The following is a 21,023-nucleotide window of genomic DNA, read 5'->3' as shown; positions in this document are numbered from 1 at the left end:
TCAGCATCGATGCGGTGTAGATAGAATGTCACTTATATCGTATTTTCTTCTGTATTTATTCGTATTTTTATTTTACTTCGCTTTCTCCAACTTTTGGCTAACCGCGACGATGAGGATATGTGATAATTAGATGAAATTGATGAAAAGAATAACTCAGGCCGGGACTCGAACCTAGGTACCTAAACGCTCTACTCGTAGCCGATGTATCTTCTTCTATTTCTGGTCTCTCTTTCTTCTTTCTTCCGCCAAATCTCTTTGACTTATTTTATACATGATTTAAAAGGTCGCTATCACATTTTGGCTACAGTATGCCGCAGAAGTTAATATAATTCCATGTCATCCACATGTATTTATATATTTCACTTCAGCAGCTTGTGAATATTATATTCGATAGGTGCAAATTATCTCTTTACTGAACAAATTACGGAAATGTTCATTCACCGGGTTCGAGGTACATTGCGCAGTGGTTCGGATCCCAATGTAAATTGTAGAGCCAGTCCCGATTAGTCTATCAGTGCATATAGTGGGCTTAAAACCCAATTCACACAAACACCTTTAAGAAACACATTGAATTATTATTAGGTTTTTAAATTATGTGAGAACATAATGTAATTCTCGAAGAATATTACATGTTAAAATTTAGTGCTGGCTACTATGCTGCCGTACAAGAAGGCATTTCAGTGATATATTCCTTTTGGATATTTCTTCTTTGTCAGTGAATTCAACGTAACCATTTCTCCCTGGCCTACAATTGGAAATCGATCTCATAATATTCTAATAATATATTATTTATCTTATTTGAATACATATTCTCTTCATTAAGGTAAGCTTGTTCAATTTTCACATTTCAATAGGAGGTTACTATTTTCCAAGGGATTGATATAGAGTTGTTATGAAAGAAACCGAAATTTTGTGGAAAACGATTACAATTGTTATTTATATAACTAGCTACTATTCCATTACAAGCCACGAGAAGTCTATTTACTTTAATATGTTCAGAATTCATACCCCCAACGTCCTTTCATTTCTTATCTTTGCTTTTAATATTTGACATATTAATAAATGAAATATGGTTAATGAGGTTTCAGCTTGTAATTAATGCCTCATGTTATTACCATAGTTCACCAATTCAAATAGTGCAATGATCCGTATCTTTATAATTGAGTGCATATGGATCGTCGTATTTATTTACATTATCTAATCGTTCTTGCTCTGAGCAAACTAATTAAAGTATTTTTTAATATATGCAACCTTAAATAAACAAATGTAAGTTTTTCAGTATAATCAAATTTCAATATCTACATTCAAGGCTAAATATTTCTTCATATAGCATGCGCTTATCAGTCCGATTCCAGCTAATGGTACCGTCAAATATACCCCTTTGAGCAATCAATTATATCCAATGATGGAAAACAAATTACATCCAGGAACAAAGGGTTTTCCTTTTGTTCTTTTAGTCAGCCAACATAAACATAAAGTGAATATACTTTTTCCAAAGCTTGTCTCGTGCAAGTTTCATTATAATGTGATACTGAGAAGATGGGTGCATACTTTATTCATGCAGGAACCGCCATATGACCGGGCGAGAAGGACATCGCGTACAGCACTAATGTCTGTTCAAACAGAAATAAACTTAGACAGACAGCCGAGCTCCTTGGCAGAGAGGTTATTATAGAGCGCTACGATACCAGGGGTTCCGGGTCGGAATCTCGGCCTGGGCATAGGTTTCTTTGTGAGAGTCCTCTCATCAATTTTATCGTATCATCACTCATCATCTTGGGCCTCCCCGGTGGCGTAGTTGTAATATCGTCGCCTTGTAATCAAGGGGTCCCGGGTTCGATACATTGCACATGCACAGTGGTTTGGATTCCACATTTAACTGTAGGTCCAGTCCCGATTAGCCAAAAGTGGCAAGAAAATGGAAGTAAAATAAACCAAATCAATACAAGAAGACAGACACTGCGATGAAAAATGAATAACAGAAATGTTCAGAAAAGTTTATTATTATAATTAGTGTTTGGAACTCTAATGGCTTCTAGTGAAGAATGCGTTGATATACTTGTAATTTGGTTTGAAATATTCAGTAAATACGAGGGTGCATCGAATGAAAACTTTCAAAATCCGACAAAAATTATAGAACAGGCTGTACAAAGCTTGCATTTACATGAGGTATCGGCCATTATTTACAAAAAAAGTACACACGGAGGCAGCACAGTAAGCTGCAAAACATTTTTTTTTCTTTTCAAAAATGCCAGCTTTGCTAAGCACTTGCACCAGTGAAGAGCAGCGGTTTCTTGCCCTCTGGAAACTCAAAATCTGCAGAATGTTTTCAGTAAAAGAAAATTCAATATTGCTACGCCTGCCTCCACTCCATACAAACAACTTTGCTAATTAACAAAAAATATACCAGCCGTCCACCTCTCCCATGCATTTTCGACTGAGATGGACATGTGTAACAAGAAGTGGTTCACATAGATCTGATTTGCTTACTCCTACATCAAGGTTAGTAAGAAAGACAGGCCACTCGAAACCAGTTTTTTCTTCAAAAATGTGTTTTATGATTAATTGTTAAGCGAACTGAAAAGCCATGCGTCGAACTCGCACCTGCAGTGAAGTAGTAATGCACTCGTAATTTCTTAATATGGAGCACCATTTTTCTTTAGTTTTCTTGGCCTAATACGGATAACTGACGGAAACGTCCCTTAGGAAAGATTTTTTTCTTACCACCCTCTTTCAGAATGTTTTCGGTAATTTTAAAATATTGTGCAGCTTCTTGATTCTCTTAGTTATTACTGCATCAACGGTCGTCAGCAAGTCATCACTCCAAATTCCTCTAGTAGATCCTTGTTTTCCTTTAATTTTTCCAAGAAAGTTAATAATCGTATTAATATTCTATCTATATATTTTATATTGGTACGGGTTTTCTCAGTATTAAATACACCGATCGTCATATCAAGAACATGTGTAGAATTGTTTTATGAATATATAAAATATTAATGATTTTCGAAAACGTAACTTCTTATACCTATGCAAAAATGACCCACCTCTCCCGGGTGGAACCCATGTTCGTGGCTGAGTTGGGTTGGTGTTTTAAGTCCACTTTATGCACAGTAAGGCTAATCGGGACTGGACCTACAGTTTAAAGTGGGATCCGAACCACTTGTGCCTCCACCGGGTATCGAACCCAGGACCCCTTGATAACAAGGCAACGACGCTACCAACGCGCCATGGGGAGGACTTGTTCGTGGCTGAGGATTCAAATTCAAATTCTTTGAGCGGGCGGCGAGGTTCAGCCTGAGGATGTTCTGCCACCTAACCCATGTCATGGAGTACATTTAAATTTACATTTCTTATATGTGCTTACAGTATAACAATTAATACAGTTAAAACAAAATGTACGATTTAGCTACAGAATGTTGCTATTGGTCAAATACGCGTAATTATCATAAATGTTACATGAAGAAAATAATACAAGAAATGGTGAAAAGACAACATCGAAATAGAAGTAAAATAAAAATGAAAAACAAGATATCAACAAAATACATAACATAAAGGTACAAGTTACATCATAGTATTTGAACACAATCTCTGCTCCGCTAAAAAAAAAATTATTTACTTCATTTCGGAAAGATTCTGTTTTAGGTATACTCGACATGCTCTTCGGTAGGGCAGCCCATATTTTTGCAGCTAAATATGAAAAGGGCGACTGACATGCATGTGTGTTGTAGTGTGGAAGGTTAAGTTTGGAATCGTTTCTTGTGTGGCGGCTGTACACTCTGGTTCGAGGGATCACATATCTGCCAGATACGTCGGTTTGCCAGATGTAATAATTTTATGTATAAGGCAATACGTATGCAGTAGTCGCCTACGGTACATATTTAGAATATTCTTATCATTTATGGAAGGTAAAATATGTTCACGCCTTGGGATACGAAATATGAACCGCATGCACGAATTTTGACATTTTTGAATTTTTATTTCCAAAGTTTTATTTACTCTAGCAGAGTACACTACGTCACAATAGTCGAGAAATGTATATATAAGTGTTTCAACTAATCGCTGCTAGATTTCTGAAGATAATAGTTTGTTAAATTTAAACAAGAACCTAAGTGTTCCAAATTATTTATTGATTTGACGGTTAATATGCTCATCCCATGACAGACGAATATCAAACACTAGTCCAAGACTTTTAACTACTTGAGCTCTAGGTATGTCATCATTTATTTTAATTATTGTATTGGTGAGCTCGGCCGTGTCAATAGCATTTCGAGTTCCAATGATTGTGTAACATTATTTATTAGCATTGATTTTAAGGCCATTTGCATCACGCCATGTTTTTATTGCACCCAAATCATTTCTTATGTATTCAGTACTTATGAAAATTTCTGTTGGATGGAATGATTTAGTTAGTTGGGTGTCATCAGCATAGGAATGTACGTTACAGTATTTTACAACTGAGGGTAGGTCTGCAACATAAATCGTAAACAACAGGGGACCTAGCATAGATCCTTGTGGCACACCAGAGGAAATATATAAAGTATTAGATAATAAAGTAGGAGACAGTTTTACACGTTGATTCCGGTTACTTAGATATGAAAAATACTAGTTAAAGGTAGATTGTGAAAAATTGTAATATTTCAGTTTACTGAGAAGTAATTTATGTTGTACCGTATCAAATGCTTTAGACAGGTCCAATAATATTAATGCAGTGAGGAATTTCTTATCCATGGCCTGGAGGACGTCATTTGTGACTTTCAGCACAGCCGTTACAGTGCTGTGTGCCGGCAGAAATCCTGACTGTGACGGTGGAAGAATATTTCTTTGGGCAACAAAGCTAAATGTCTGTTTATAGATTATTTTTCTAAGAGTTTTGAACGCACAGGCAGAACACAAATAGGTCGAAGGTCGTTTACATTAGTTGGTCGGGTCGTCTTAAGGAGTGGTGTTATCAAAGCTTCTTTCCATTTCCTGGGAAATACGGATTTCTCTAGCGAAACGTTAATAATATGTGTGATAATAGGCAAAGTAAAAGGGAGCAATAACTTGAGCATTGTAGTTGATATTCCATCTGCACCAATAGCAGTAGACTTGATTTCGTACAAACATTTTCTTACAGTGTAATCATCCACTTTTTAAAAGCAAATTCGAGAAGCGTATTATTAAACTTTTGGTTACTAATTTTAAACATTCTTGAGATACCAGACGTTGGTCGGTATTTAGACACTCAATCGAAGTAATGAAGTGCTTATTTATCTCGTCCACATTGTCAAACGTGGAGGGAAGAACATTTTTATTTGAAGCAATGCCTACAGATTTGAGCTGCTTTCATAAATACTTTGGTTGTCTTGGTGTTTTGTTGATGTGATGTTCAAAGTAACACTTTTTTTCTTGCCCAATAACGGACGTCGTAAAATTTCTTAGTGCTTTGTATTCCTTCCATGCAGATTCAGTTCCGGTTCTCTTGAATTTACGAAACGCATTGTTCCTTAGTTTCATCAACAGCTTCACGTTCGATGTAATCCACGGCAATCGTTTGTTACGAACGCGTGTTTTACAGATTGGCGCTTGCTTGTCAAAGAGTTCAAGTATGTTGGCATTGAAATATTCTACTATCATATCCAAATTATCAGTGATATATATTTTTTCCCAGTTATTTTCTTCTGCATCCTTCACGAAATTATCATAATTAATATCACCATATTTTCTGAGGTATATAATTCTGTTCAAGCTTTCTGGTTTGGTACACGCAAGTACAACGTGCGTTATTCTATGATCTCTGTTGCTGACTGGTCCATCGACATCGTGTTGGATTACATTTTGCGTGTTGCTGACAAACGTCAGATCAATTAATGACTTACAAGGGTGGTTATCTAAGTGTCCCCCTCCGATTTCCATGAAACTTGGTAGGTGTATAAAGGGGCCCAAAGGAAGAAATACGTATTTTTTGTTTCGGCTAAAAACCTGTTTTAGGGGGCAAAACCTCCCCTCTAATGTCAAGATGAGAACAAATTGAAGTGGGGATCTGACCCCGAAACCACGTAAATCTGGCATAGGAAGAACACGCTCATATAATTGGAACACACAGCACAGAACAGTAGGATTGTCGGTACCAAACGCAGTGCAATTGTAGAGAGATGCCGAATTCATAGACGCCGTTGTTCCCGGATAGTCCGTTACCCGGAGCTTTATGGTTAAATCATTTTTTAGGAGTACCATCACTGTGACGAGTATGTACATTGACACCGTGGAAGCAACAATGGGGGCGGTTTTGAATGTGATGCATGGGTGCTATCTTTACTTTGTGTTGGCAGATCGGTTACCATAACGTTGTTTCGTGTTACTTTCTGATGGTAATAAATGTTTTATAGATGCTATGTATTCATCTGTGGAACTATCCTCTTGTGTCCTTGGCTATGGATATAACCTATATGATATTTAGGTCATTCTTGATAGGGTTATGATTCCCGTGATCGGCTATTTTGATGCTCCGTTACCCTGCTCTGGTCCATCTATTGTTATGCATATCCCTATCCGGGAACAACGGTGTCTATGAATTCGGCATCTCTCTACAATTGCACTGCGTTTGGTACCGACAATCCTACAGTTCTGTGCTGTGTGTGTACCAATTATATGAGCGTGTTCTTCCTATGCCAGATTTACGTGGTTTCGGGGTCAGATCCCCACTTCAATTTGTCCTCATCTTGACATTAGAGGGGAGGTTTTGCCCCCTAAAACAGTTTTTTAGCCGAAACAAAAAATACGTATTTCTTCCTTTGGGCCCCTTTATACACCTACCAAGTTTCATGGAAATCGGAGGGGGACATAGGGGTCAGATCCCCACTTCAATTTGTCCTCATCTTAACATTAGAGGGGGGTTTTGCCCCCTAAAACCGTTTTTTAGCCGAAACAAAAAAACACGTATTTCTTCCTTTGGGCCCCTATACACCTGCCAAGTTTCATGGAAATCGGAGGGGGACACTTAGATAACCTCCCTTGTTAGTCGTAGAGGTTATTCTGGTCTGTTTAGAACCTACGACACCACGGGTTTCGGGTTTGAATCCCGGCCTGGACATGAATGTTCTTTGTGATTGTGCCTTTATCAATCTAATCATGTCGTCACTCATACTCATCGTCGCGATTAGCCAAAAGTAGCAGAAAAGCCACGCTAGATAACAACATTCAAATCAAATCTCCCAAGGACGTGGTTCAAACTCTCCCTAATTCCAAGGGGAGATAAACGAGGTTGATTAGATCCCCCATTCGAGCAAGCATCACTGCAACAGACGGCAGCGATTCATTGGTTGCCATGATGTACAATTTGGGACTTAAGCTGGAGCTCATAATCTTTGTATTACCTTAACATGTAAGCGATATTCGTCTGGTTTGTGTTAAGCAGTTACATTACCTGCAAAACTTTCAGAAAGAACACAAAACAGCGCAGCTTCTCGTTTACATCTGCTATATTGAACAACGATGACACCGGCACATTCTAGCGGCTGCTTCGAGAAAGTAACGACTGGTCCATTTCACCCCCTTGCCCATCTCTCCCTAAATACCAGACGAGTTATGACTCCCCCACGTAATTTGCCTCTATGTGGGAGGCAAGTTACGTGCAAAAGTCTTACAATTCAGTAGATAGTTGACCTGGATCCCCATTTATCCTCGAACCATAAAACTACACATGTAGTGAAAGCTAGTTGCCCAAGATAATATTCTTTGTTCAATTAGATACACCAAAATCTATTCAACTCCAAGTCTATTACAACAAATGCATTATATGGTTAACAATTTGAAAACTACAACCCATATTCAAAGATTTCATAAACATTCAATTAACTAGAATTCAAACAAATATCACACCAACATTTAAATTAATAACCATTAAATAATAACCTCGACTTGGCCTGCAGTTTCAGTGTTCCCCCGTGTACATATTAAGTGGTTATAGCAGGAAACTAATTATTTACTTTAATCGGAAGTATCGGCCATACCATAACCAAGTATTAGCTATAGGCATTTGAAAAAAAAATAACCCCCATTTTAAAGAATTTATTAAACTTAAATTAAACTTAGATAGGCTAAATCCCTTGATTTTTTCATAGTTTAGTGTTTAATACTTAATTGCTATGGAAGTTTCTCCAAGTGTATGTTGCTTCGCTACCAGAGACCAAGTGGTCGAGCGGATTTTCTTGCTCTGACACGAGACCTTCAGATTACGTAGGGTGTGACGTCAGAACATGTGTTGTGAATGTTGCCAAGTTATTTTCCGTACAGTTATGAAATTAAGGGTAGAGGGTTGTAACACACTGTTTCGAAGATACGGTGTACAGCTAAATCAATGCTTTTAAGACATATTCACCATTTGACCTTTACAGAGGAAGCTTTTTCACTATTTGTAAAAACGGTTTGTTAGTGCATGTTTAATATAAAATTTAAAAAATATCTTCGTATGGCTCCTTTGAAATGGTTGCCGCCAAAATTTGAATTCTTTGTTCAATATTAAGTTAACAATTTAAAACGCAGAGTTATGGGTTTCGATATTGATTAGTGGCTGTTATTATTGTCGTTAAGATTGTTCTTATCGTCACGATTGACACTAAAATGTCATTATCCCGTACTCATAAGGTCACGGACTACTCATTACTACCAAACTCCTTTTCAGCCATATACGCTTACGGAGGGATCTTATTAAATTTCAGATGGAAACCGTAGCATATTATGTCCTATTTCGTTGTGTCAAAGGTTGACACTTTGAAGAGAACTTGAGGAATGAGGCTTGTGTCATTGCATAGAGTGCTAAGGGCAGGTAGACATAGACCTCTGGGGACAATAAATATCTCCATTGTGACGTTCCCCTAGAGAAGCTTAATTAATGAACTGCGGATCCAATTAGCTTTCTTCCGGAACAGGGAGGCTAATTGAACACGTGGGTCTCTGTGTTTAGAGTCACTTTGCGGGGAAGGAGCTTCTGTGAGGATCCAATGGTTTCCTCCATGCGAGAGGTTAAATTACATGCACGCCTCCTCAACTCGGCGGACAAAAGTACCGAATAATAAACCCTTTGTGCAGGAAGAAAATTCAATTTTATTCTTCAAAATAGTTCCGCGAGAAGTAGCCTTCTGTACGAATGCCTTTCAGGCAACTGATTACAGTGCGTCTGCTGCAAATTATAAATTCACTTCTTGGCGAAAATTGGGATGTTAATCTCAAGAGGTGTATTTGTTATTCGAATTAATTGACGCATTATGGAGGGTTCGAGTTTCAATCAGATTTCATGACTACTACTGCCTTGCTGTCAGCTAAGGTATGTAACTCTAACTTACAGTTTATACGCAAAAATGTGAGAGTTATGCTCTAACAAAATTACCTACAACTGTTTGATAGCTTTGATGGGGGTCTAATTTGAAGGTATAAATGCATAGCTCAATTGCATAAATACATCATTGGTAGTTCTTATTGTTTAAAAAATTAACCTTTTTAAAAACGAGGTAAATACATTATACCTAAAAGTTTTACAGGATATATAATAATGAAGAAGAAATAACTAAGCATAGATTACATGGAAAATGATTACAATAAATTAGATCACACGACATGCAGTGCGATTGCCTAACAAACAGGAAAAATATTACTAAAGTGTAATCGGATACAGTTGATTTCATAATATACGTATACATGTAACCCAGGACACTTCATGCATTATTTGTTAAATACACATTATGCTGCTTTGTGTTTGTAAGTGTGTTAACGTGTGTATGCATATTTCAGTCTCTGATTCTCCTGCTTTGTGTGTCTGTATGTGCAGTAGTAATATTTTGATTATGTTTTACTATTTTATCTCCTTACTTGAATGTTTTTAAGTGTGAATTATTAATGTTAAATTTAAATAAGAACTGGTAAAATAAAATTTACTCACTAATGGTTTACTGAAAGAAAAGGCACATGCATTAAAAGTAAGGAATAAATAAATATTTAGTTTTTTACATGCATTAAAATTAAGGCACGTAATTTCTATGGTACGTTTGCTCATCCTTTTTATGTAGAATCGGAAAGTCGTGAATTTGTATTGATGAAATCTACTTTCATTTCAAAGCGTCTGAAAGATAGACCTTAGTAAGATGTAACATTTACAGCCTTGAATCAAGCACTAAAATCTTTGTTATAAAGTTGAGATGGTTAATTCATTTACGTACAATTAATGCAATAAGGAATAATTAACGATTATTAGAATGGGAAAAGAAATACTGAACCCCCCAAATCAGATGTAACATCATAAAATTTATAATTCATTGAAGGGAGATGTCGAGGGAGAAGCTGTCAAATACGGCTTCGCGGCTTCCAACCAAGAGGGAATATTTTCAGGTATGAAGCCCCGTCAATTTTCATCTGCAGGAAATTTTCGAAGTCACGCCCGTTGTCTGTTTTCCGAAAAGAGGCTTCAATCTTCGAAAAATATGATCTCTGATACACTTAACTAGATATATTTTAGAAAAAGATGTGAACTTAGATCAACAGGGAAAATTGCAAACTTCGTAACAAAATTGAAGTTTAACATTCGCGATGAGTCAAAAGAAATTGTATTTTTTATTATGCTAACATATAATATTATGATTCTACATTGTAGTAGTCTTAATTGAGATAAAATTCTTATTTGTCCTTATCGCAATATCATGAAAACACAACCTTCTCAATGCTCTACCCTATATACTGTAGTTATCTCCAGATTCTTATTTAACATGAAATTGAGTTTCATAGGGGTCATTTGAACTCGTCGATGATGACTATTATTGAACCAGGTTTAATCGTCAGATTCCTCATTATATCGGTAACGGTGATACTGTTCTTTAATGATTTATCATATTTGATAATTAGCATTCCAATTTTGTGGCCAGTTATACTACTATATACGATAAAGAATGTTAATATTTCAATTCAATTCTTAAGTTCTTCGTATGTCTATGTAATATTAATTTTTTATTCCAAATTTGTGGCCAGTTATATTACTATATACGATAAAGAATGTTAGTATTTCAATTCTTAAGTTCTTCGTATGTCTATGTGATATTATTTAATACTGACTTCATTAATTTGAAAATAAATTCTCAATGTGTACCAACAGTTCCGTTGGCTGTTATAAAATTTGTGAACTAATCGACGACAATTTTGCTGGCTATTTTATTGACTGTCCGATATAAACATCTATGTTTCAGATTTAATTACAAGTTGTGCAAATATTTGCGTGCAGTCACAAATATGCTTGGAATTTAATAATGTATCAAATGCAATTTCCTCAATTACAACTTATAATAACTGAAAATATTAATACTTTGACACGATATCCTTGATGTGTGTCAAATTCTAAGTCCACTTTGTGCTCAGGTAGGATAATCGGGACTGGACCAGCAGCCTAAAGAAGGATCCGAACCAATGTGAATGTGCGTCAATCTGCAATTGAACCCGGAACCCCTTGATTACAAGTCAACGACGTTACCACTACCCTATAGGGAGGCCCCTTTGATGTGCGTACACGAGAAAATTGTGGTTTCTAGAATTACTTACACACGTGCGTTTAACAATTTCGTTTGAACAAAATTTAAATTTGGATTCCCTCTTGCAAAACAGGATCCATATAACACACCTGCTGTCCATGTAACGGTAACGTTCCTCAGATCATGCAGGCAGACTAAAAACTCCAATAGTTTATATCTCTTCGTTCGAATGATAGTATGGTTATCACTCGCATAGAATATCATTATACTAGTGACGCTAATCTAGATTTGCTTAGATGAAAAATTCAAATAATCAGATATCTAAGAAAATTTATTCAATTTATAATTGTAATTTGTGTAAACGAATAGCCTTTATTTATGTAAAGTGCGTTTTGTTGCGTTTCCATGTGTACTATGGAAACATGATACACATGTAGGGCCTTCCTGATGGCATAGTGGTAACGTCGTCGCCTTGTAATCTAGGGTTCCCGGGTTCGATGCCCGGTGGATGCACATGCTACAGTGGTTCGGATCCCACTTTTAACTGTAGGTCCAGTCCCGATTAGCCATTCTGTGCAACAACAAATCAATCAAATAATGATACTCTTACATGTCCTTAACACTTCAGTACAAAGCAATGCGTGGTACACCATTTTGCATAATATACTTGAATTTCCTAAAGTTTTGGTTATGGTTTATATCGACTAAATATTGAAAATTTGTTAGGGCTGTAAGTATTGAGAAGATATTAAATTTTTAATATTATCTCTCAAGTATTTGTAAGATGTGTATAAAATTGTAGTTATCTTTTTGTGTCGTCCTTCTCTAATAGGTGCATGTTTTAAGGTTTAAGATTTCTTTCTTAGAATAGAACGCAAAATTCTCACAAATATATTTCTTCGTTGTAAAAATGTATTTCTTATAAAATATGTGAAAACGCGTCATTTTCTGACTTCACTTTAATGAATTCATTTTTATTTTTAATATTTGTGGTTTGTATATTGAAAGAAATAAGGCATTTAATTGAGTCATTGATTGTTGTTGTTGATTATTTTTAAGGAAGTACTAAATGTAAAGATAAAGATAACGTTTTGCATTGCAAATCGTTACAAAACTTGTTTGTAGACTTAAACTGATATTTTTTGCAGGGTGAACTAGGCAAGCAAGAATTACTTTCATTTTAGTGCTGTCTGTGATTACATATCTGGTTCATATTCCTAACGAGAGTTTTCTTATGCAAGTAGAAGGAGCTGAGTTGAATCCACTGTAATTCGAAGAAAAGAAATTGGCACTTGTCTCCGGGTCCTTCAATTGAGTGGTACGAGTAGCTAAAGTTCGTCGGTTCCTTCGTTTTCTTCTTCCGTACTTGAGGTCCGATGTCGTTGATTGCAACGGCCCAGGGACTTTTCGTTGTCATTGTCCCAGCCCCGAATATAGACTGGAGAGCGGGAGCGATCAAAGCTACCTCAATCTGTATCCAATCACTTTCGCACCCAGAATGGAGGTGCCCTAGGGGAGGCGGGGAGGAAATGATAGGACGTGGCGCGAGGGACGAAGATTGCGTTTTCCGTTCAAAGAACATATTTACGAAATGAAATGCATTCTCATAGAAATTCAAAGGCCAGCGGAGGACGGTTGATACAGCGTAAGAAAGGGGCTACCTTTCATGATACTGGAGGTCGAAAGAGCTTCTTCAAATTGAGGAGGCGTTGCGGAGAAAACCGTTGCAGCCTCAACAATCTAGTTCAAGTGTCTTCAGCTCTTCCTTACAGAATGGAATAACGATTTATTCCCTTGTTGTAATCTCTGATCTTCTACGATTGCATTCCCTTGCTCCATGCATATCTAAGTAGGTACAATGTGATCAGTAAATGTGTGCAAGAACACTTTCAGATGCTAGGATCGTTTTTATCTTTTTCAGACTAATAAAAGGTTCAAATTTGGTAGCTGGTCATCAGGTTGTTTTTCGTGGTCTTACTCAATCGCTTTAGACGAATGATGCAATGATGCTTTTAACGAAGGCTGCTTACCCTTACCTTCACTTTCTTTATCTTGTTCTTTACATTGTTCTTCTTCCTTCTCGTCGAGATCAATTTATAATTGTTGTTTTACGTTGCTTTTCTAGTTAATCGAGACGATATGAGTGAATAATGAACTGATGTAATGGTAATTGGACAAACATAATGGTACATCCATGCTTGATGAAGTTTCGAACCTAGGACCTCTAGCTTTGTAGCAAGTTATACTGATCCCTCCTCCAATGAGATCGGCGTAATGGTATAAATAACCACATTAATTTATACCGATAACCTTAAATTCTCTTGCTTGTGTATGTGTGTATGTATGTTTGTGGGTTAAGATGATTAAAATTCAAAATCGAACACTAATATCCTGCATATCAGTTGAACGCTTTACCGAATGGATTACTGTAGCTCCTACCAAAAGTATTATGTTAAAATTGTTCGCATTATAACAAACACTAATGGGCACTGGCAAAAAATATTATTTGCAAATAAAATTCCCAATATTGCAGTTAAAACAAAATGGAGAATTTTGTTCTATGTAAATGTATCTTTAATTACATCGTGTTTTAAAAACTATTCTTAGATTTTTTCGCTCTTTGACACAATGAAAACAATATTGAACTGAAGTAAATATATTTTGAACCACTAAATAGTGGTGTTTTAACCCAACGTTAGTCAATAAACATTGCACTCTGCATGATACGTGCCTGTATGCACTTGCTTTTAACAGCATAATTATTCCTATATTCTGCATAATATTAAATACAAAGTGTAATTTAATTAAATAGCTCATATCGCGTTATGAGCTCACTTGTACACAAAGCCCGCATTTCTATCGCAAACCACATTCCATGACATGGTTCAGAAATTTATTTGAGGCATTTTTAGAAAGATTGCCTACGTTTCAACAAGCTGTCATTTCGTTCAACTTTCTCATAATACACTTACTATGACTATTACTAATTGATTCACATTATCGTGGATTACGAAGTGAATCAAATCTGTAGAAATATTTCTAAAAAGTCTAATCTGGATATGTCAAGTGATGTATTTTTGCAGTGATATTCTGGAGTATTAGAAATTAGAAATAGTATGTTACAAATGTAATCAAATTATCAAAATGTGGTTTAAAATTTACATATTATGTGCATGTTCGTTATTTATGTAAACGATGTAGGCATTATTTTGCGCTATATGATAATATTAATAAAAATACAATACGTGGTTCCACCAGATCGGCGTGGTTTCGGAATAACTTGGTTCTATGTTGAGAAAGCGCATTAATTTCTAGTCATCCTCTGTTAAATGGCAGAACAAGTTATGTACTCTATAAAACTTCTCCCAAACGATCCAGATATGTTAATATGAATCCGTGTATTGAAAGTGAAGTCTAAGCATTTGCATGAAGGAACATAATATATGTGTTTATCACAAAGTCAGTATCCTACTTACTAAGAAACACATATCGGGGCCTCCCAAATGGCGTAATGGCAACGTTGTGAACTTGTAGAGGAAAAGGTCTAAATATGGGCCCCCCCTTTTTATTTTGTCATTTTCGGAGGGAAAAAAAATAATATATCAAGCACCTGCCTTTAAAATGCATATCTATGAAATATATACTTAAATGTAGTAGCATGCTAAAGTATAGAAGGTCTCCATTTTTATATAAAAAAAGGAATTTCCAGAAAATGATAAAATGATGTATTTCAAAATTGTGGCTAGTAGTGGCAATATCACAAAAAGCAATTAAAATTTTAAAAAAACAGTCGTTTATCGCTAAAACAATATAAAATTCATATTTATGAATAATCTGTTGTTTTGAAAATCACACGGAATGGAAAAAATCGAAATTAAGAAAAACATCCAAATATTTGTTGAAAATGTGATCTCAGCATTAGACCTCATGTGATAGCCCATATTTAGTCCCATCACGCTATTTTTCTTCTTCAATTTATTTTCGCTCTCTGTGGTACGTATTTCACAAACAATTCATGCATTATAAAAGCCCACATTTGTTTTATGTACCTCTAATATCACAACCAAAGCAGATGAGAATTCAGAAAACGCTGAGATAAAACATACCTGCAAAAAGTTTTCGGAGGTCGCAATTCTATAACAGCTTCCAAGGCCGAAACAAACCACCACTTTCTCTTTCGAATTGGAGCCGCAACATTTGTCCTTGACAGATAACCAGTTTCCATAGCCTCTTCCAGACTGCAGCACCCGGGAGCGCTGATAACTCCAAAACCCATATTTAAACCTTCGCCCATATTTAAACCTTCTCCTCTAATAAAGGGGTTCTGGCTCGATATTCGGTGGAGAAACATCCCAGGAGTCTGTGGAGCAAACGAACGAAAACAAGTCCTCTGCACAAGTAGTGGTTCGAGAGGGCTCGACAATCAACGCCTGAGAGGGGAAAGGGATTGCATAGAGGGGGCAACCTTTAGTTTATATGAATCGTTGTATTTTCGAAGAATATGCAGCTGGGCATCCAGTGATTATATGGGTCATATTTTTATTTCGGGTATTGTGTTTTCAAATGGCATTATTTGCTCCAATTCATTCTTGTAGTTTTAATTATTAGATCAATTACATATTTTCCACAATCAAGTAACTTCACATTTCCCACTGTAGCTTTATTTACTGTTTTAAATTTATAAATTTGTGTTGCCTATTGAAATATATATTTAATATATTACAACTTTAATACCTTATAAATATTTGTTTTGTTTTCTAGTTATGAAGCAGAGGTACGAAGTCCAAGTCCACGACGTTTACGTTATGAATGGAAATACAGCTATTATGAAGTGTATAGTCCCTACAATAGTAAAGGAATTCGTTTCTATCACATCCTGGGTCCAAGATTCTTTTAATATCTACCCATCAGTTGAGACTGGTAAGTATTCAATTACTTAACTTTAATATTTTGAAAGTTAACTTTACACTAGAGCAAGCTCTCGGAATGTTTTTGTACTAGATGTGAGTTTTGTGCTTTGACTTTGAATTTTGTAAATATTGTTATTTATGAATATACCTTTCTCCGAGAAATTATAAATACTGACATCATGTATATACAGTTTAAGTTATTGAGATTAGTGACGTGAGGGAACTAGTGAATATTCTAAAGTGTTTCTTGCACTATTGTCAGATCATTCTGCATCTGAAGCTGATCACGTTGAGCGATTGACTCCCGATTTTTCTACAGATGGTTCCAAGTTCGAGTCCTACCTGGGCATTGGTGTTCGTTCCTTCGTGAATGAAATTACTTCTCCATTCTTATTGTCACTATTAACCAAAAGTTTCAAAAAGACCGAGCCCATGGAATTACCATTTTAAACACACGATAAATCGTCTGTCTTTTTCATCAGTCGCAGTACAACTTTGAGATTTGAATTCACCTCAGAACTTATCATGTTGCCTTGCCAAGTCTGTATGCACGACATTGTCAACACATCGGTAACTTCTTGATCTCCGCATACGTTTGTCTAAGGATAACGCAATTGCTCAAAATTGTGTTTTTTTAGTCTGTGTGACTACCCTAGAAATGAATCGAATACGAAAGCTCTTGATTACTAGATAATAGGACTGAAGTTCCCCATTGTCAATTGTCGGTAAACATTTCTCAACAATAAAAAAAAAACCGCCTTAACTCTTAATCTAAGAGCAACCTAACGAAATTTTATCTACTTCATCTACTGGCCATCAGTTTAGTTTTTATTGTACAATAAGAAACCAATTATAATACGAAAATCAAAACTAATTTTAATATACATGTATTTTTTTGCATAGAAGAAGCAAATCTATGCAGAAGTCACATTCTACACTGCATGCAGCAAAGTAAAAACGCAAGCACGATTAATCACAATAATTACTATACCATGGCAAATTTATCTCCCAAACATTCAATGATTGATTTAGTTTATTTTACTTCGCGTTTTGTGCCTCTTGGCTAATTTGCGAAGATGGGGATGAGTGATGAAATGATGAAATTGATGAATGGACATTCACAAACAACCAAGCCCGAGCGAGATTCGAACCCGGGACCCTAGGCGTCGCAGCGCGATGTGCTAACCACTCGGCCACAGGGTCCGGCTCCCAAACATTCATATTTTAATTGATTTTTTATCGTTCTCTCCCTGCTTATTCCAACTTGAACGAAAATTTCTAAAATTTCTAATTTGTAATTACAACATTGCATCCCCCAAAACTGTAGTGGCTAAAGCTGTGACTATGTAATATAAGGCATCCAGAGTTTGATTACCCGTGGAGTCATGTTGCACAGTGATTCGAGTCCAATACCAATTATTCAGCTAGAGCAGAAAATGGCCAAAACCTTCTTCAAAATCGAACGTCTAGATGGAGCTGTTTCTGTAACAATCCTCACATAACTCTTAGCTTTGATTACGGCTTTCTGCAGTAAGTACTTGTCCAGACACATAAGAAGTCCCATAAACCGGGTTACCCGCAATAGCGAAGTCCAGAAATAGCTTTTCACTACCAGACAAACAGCGTTGTGCTGCATCGCAATTGAGAAACCTTGCGCCCTTGCTGTTTCCCTAGTGCCAATGTGATTCATCCTTCCGAGTCATGCAACCCACCTTACATTAGCTGCAGTTGGGTTACCTATGTTTCAGGATGCGCTAAGCAAATACTGCAGCACCAATTTCATGTCGATCGCTCACAGGAGATGGGAAATTGTTAGTTCGATGTAATATTAAATACGTTGATAAAAACACGCACGCAAACCTGAAAAAAAGTACATGCTAACGTTCAGTGTGTGAGCGAGTCCAACACGAATATTATGACATTGCAAACGTTTGAGTCTTTTGTTGATTTACTCCAGATCGTTCAGAGCTCGTTAAGCTTGGTGCTTTATTATATCTTATTACCTTAAGTAATAAGTAAATGTGTCCTCTGTGTGTCACACCGTGCCATGAAGTCTCATGCATAGGTATGCAATTATGAAATATGAAGTATTTGGCATGGGTTTAAATTGAGCTTTAGTTCTGATTTGATTGATTTGCTTTATTTTACTTCTTTTTTTGTTCCACATTTGGCTAATTAGCGAAGATGGGGATGAGTAACGACATGATTAAATTGATGAATGGACACTCACAAACATCCATGCCAGGCTGGGATTCGAACCCGGGGCCCCGGACATTGTAGTGCGACGGGGTCCGGAAGCTGTAGTTCTTCTGCTCAGAACTGTAGAGTCAATTTTGATTTTCTCCATTTTACTACGTTTTTCTTCCGCTTTTGGTTAATCGTGACGATGAGAATGATTGATGAAAAGGAAGAAGAGACACTCGCAAAGAACACCCATGCCCAGGCCGGAATTCGAATCCGGGACACCTAGCGCCGTAGAGTTACAATTGTTATGTACGTTTTTATTCTTTAAACCTTTATCATAAAATCCTTAATGCTCGCTGTATTAAATTAAACTAAATTAACAAATGTTCCACGTACAAGTTCAAGAATCAATATGAGAGCACCAACCACAAACACATGTGAAAGGCACCAAAGAAACTCCCACAGAGGATTATATTGACTGTATCTCCAGGTGACAGAGTCTCATTAGTCTGCAAAAATTTAACCCAGGTGCAGTACATGGAAGAGAGGTTGACATTTATGTGCCTTCAGCAGCACTTTAGAAAATAATAATTACGACATATTATTACTACTATTATTGTTGTTGCTTTTGTTGTACAACATTCCTAAATCGCTTTGAAGCTACGAAGCTAAACCTCTATTGTAATATATTTCACTCGCAAGTTCTGCTATTATCCAAACTTGGGCTTAATCCGCACGACAAAATACTTATTATAACCCTTGGATAAAGTCATAATTACATTTCAGGTAACAAACAATTAGGAGTACACGTCCGCTTTTCAACCCTAATTCCTCTAATCGTTTGAAAACTGTAATATCAAACAACACAAAAATGTACGTTTGTTCCATTATCCATTGTAGAGTTTTTTAATGCGTCGCGTAAATTGCCCTGCGTTATGATGTCACGCGCTTAGAACTCGGACTGTGAAACAGTAATGGAAATGGATTGCGAGAAACGAGAGTTGGGAAGCTCCACGGTAGAATGCGATAAATGGTACATACCAACTGCACATGCGAGTTCTCGTGCACAGTGGCGTGCCCTGATGAGGTTAATATGGGAATATAACACATTCCGCAGCTCAATTTTACTAAAAGACAATAGAATATCGGGTGCCTGGAAGTGTGTTAATAACTAACTCTCTCTTGAGGGAGATTTCACACCGAAGCGACAAGCGACACATGCAGCTTGAAGATTTCACTAATCGAACGCAGGCTTGTGCCGCCTGTCATGCCGCGACGGTGTGAAACGTTGCTGTTGATTGGCTCATTCTCAAGCGATATGTGTCGTACGTCGCTTGTCGCTTCGGTCTGAAATCTGCCTTAAGGTAATATTTGAAACAATATTGAAATCATTGTAAAAATCACATTACTGCTTTGATTGATTTTCTTTATTTAACCTCGCTTTTTGTGCCACTTTGGCTAATTTGCGAAGATGAGGAAGAGTGATGATATGATGAAATTGATGAATGGGCACTCAACAAACATCCATGCCCAGTCCGGGATTCAAACCCGGGACCCCTGGCGTCGCATTATTCTTACTTTCATGGAGATTTTGGTTGGCATATGTTCTAATCTCGTCATATTATTTTGAACTTATTTCCTATACTTTATATTCATTCCATTAATACAATATTGACCTTATTATTACCGATTATGATACAGAAAAAAATAATAAAATTTCTATTTAATATTTTAGTAAGAAACTGTATATTTTGTTAACATATACCGCATACGTTGACAATGGAAACTTAGAATTATGTAACAGAATGAAAATCCGTATCCCTTGTTAGATAAGAAGATAACATTTTCTGCGAAGTTGCCATTTTTTTATGTTGTGAAATATCAAAATCAAATCGGGCATTTGAATAGACATTTTACTTTTAATAAGAAGATAGATTTGTTCCTTATTTACATTTAAACGCTATTTTCATCTGTTATCCAGATCAAATGCCTGCACATATACAATTCCGTTTCTTCCACTAATATTTATACGAATTTATTACGTTATCAATTTTCCTGAAAGTTTTCAAATGTGCTCTATCCACGACTGCACATGAGCGTAGATATAGAAAATCTTTTATCAGCACGTAACGATTGTTCAGTCAGATTGCGTTTACCTCTAATTTAGCACAGAACTAGGTCACATCTTTCATGAAACACATATTTTTTTGGTGCCTCGGATAGTAATAAAGAAATTATCTAAATAGTGAAGGGCTGAATATCACTGTAACTTCACTGGACAATAGATCTTGATTTGATTTGCTTAATTTTACTTCACTTTTTTGCCACTTTTGACTAAATCGACTTGATGAGGATGAATCGTGAGATGGTAAGATAGATGAAGGGGCAATCACAAACACACTTGGATGACACAAGTTCCACAGAGGATTATACTGGATCT

The 21,023-nt window shown here is 36.4% G+C and overlaps 1 protein-coding gene across 4 annotated transcripts in view; it reads left to right on the top strand.

Moving 5' to 3' along the window:
* LOC145983948 (cell adhesion molecule Dscam2-like) overlaps positions 1–21,023 on the top strand; it is a 796,725-nt gene that overhangs the window by 463,230 nt on the left and 312,472 nt on the right. For all 4 annotated transcript variants that reach the window (XM_083117150.1, XM_083117148.1, XM_083117149.1 and 1 more), the window contains exon 5: positions 16,251–16,409. In XM_083117150.1, coding sequence (XP_082973276.1) covers positions 16,251–16,409 — 159 coding nt within the window. The remainder of the gene's footprint in view (positions 1–16,250; positions 16,410–21,023) is intronic.

The sequence above is a fragment of the Lepisma saccharinum genome, chromosome 2 (genome assembly GCF_977018435.1).
Source record: "Lepisma saccharinum chromosome 2, izLepSacc3.1, whole genome shotgun sequence".
NCBI classification, from domain to species: domain Eukaryota; kingdom Metazoa; phylum Arthropoda; class Insecta; order Zygentoma; family Lepismatidae; genus Lepisma; species Lepisma saccharinum.
This window is presented reverse-complemented; position numbering and strand designations above follow the sequence as displayed.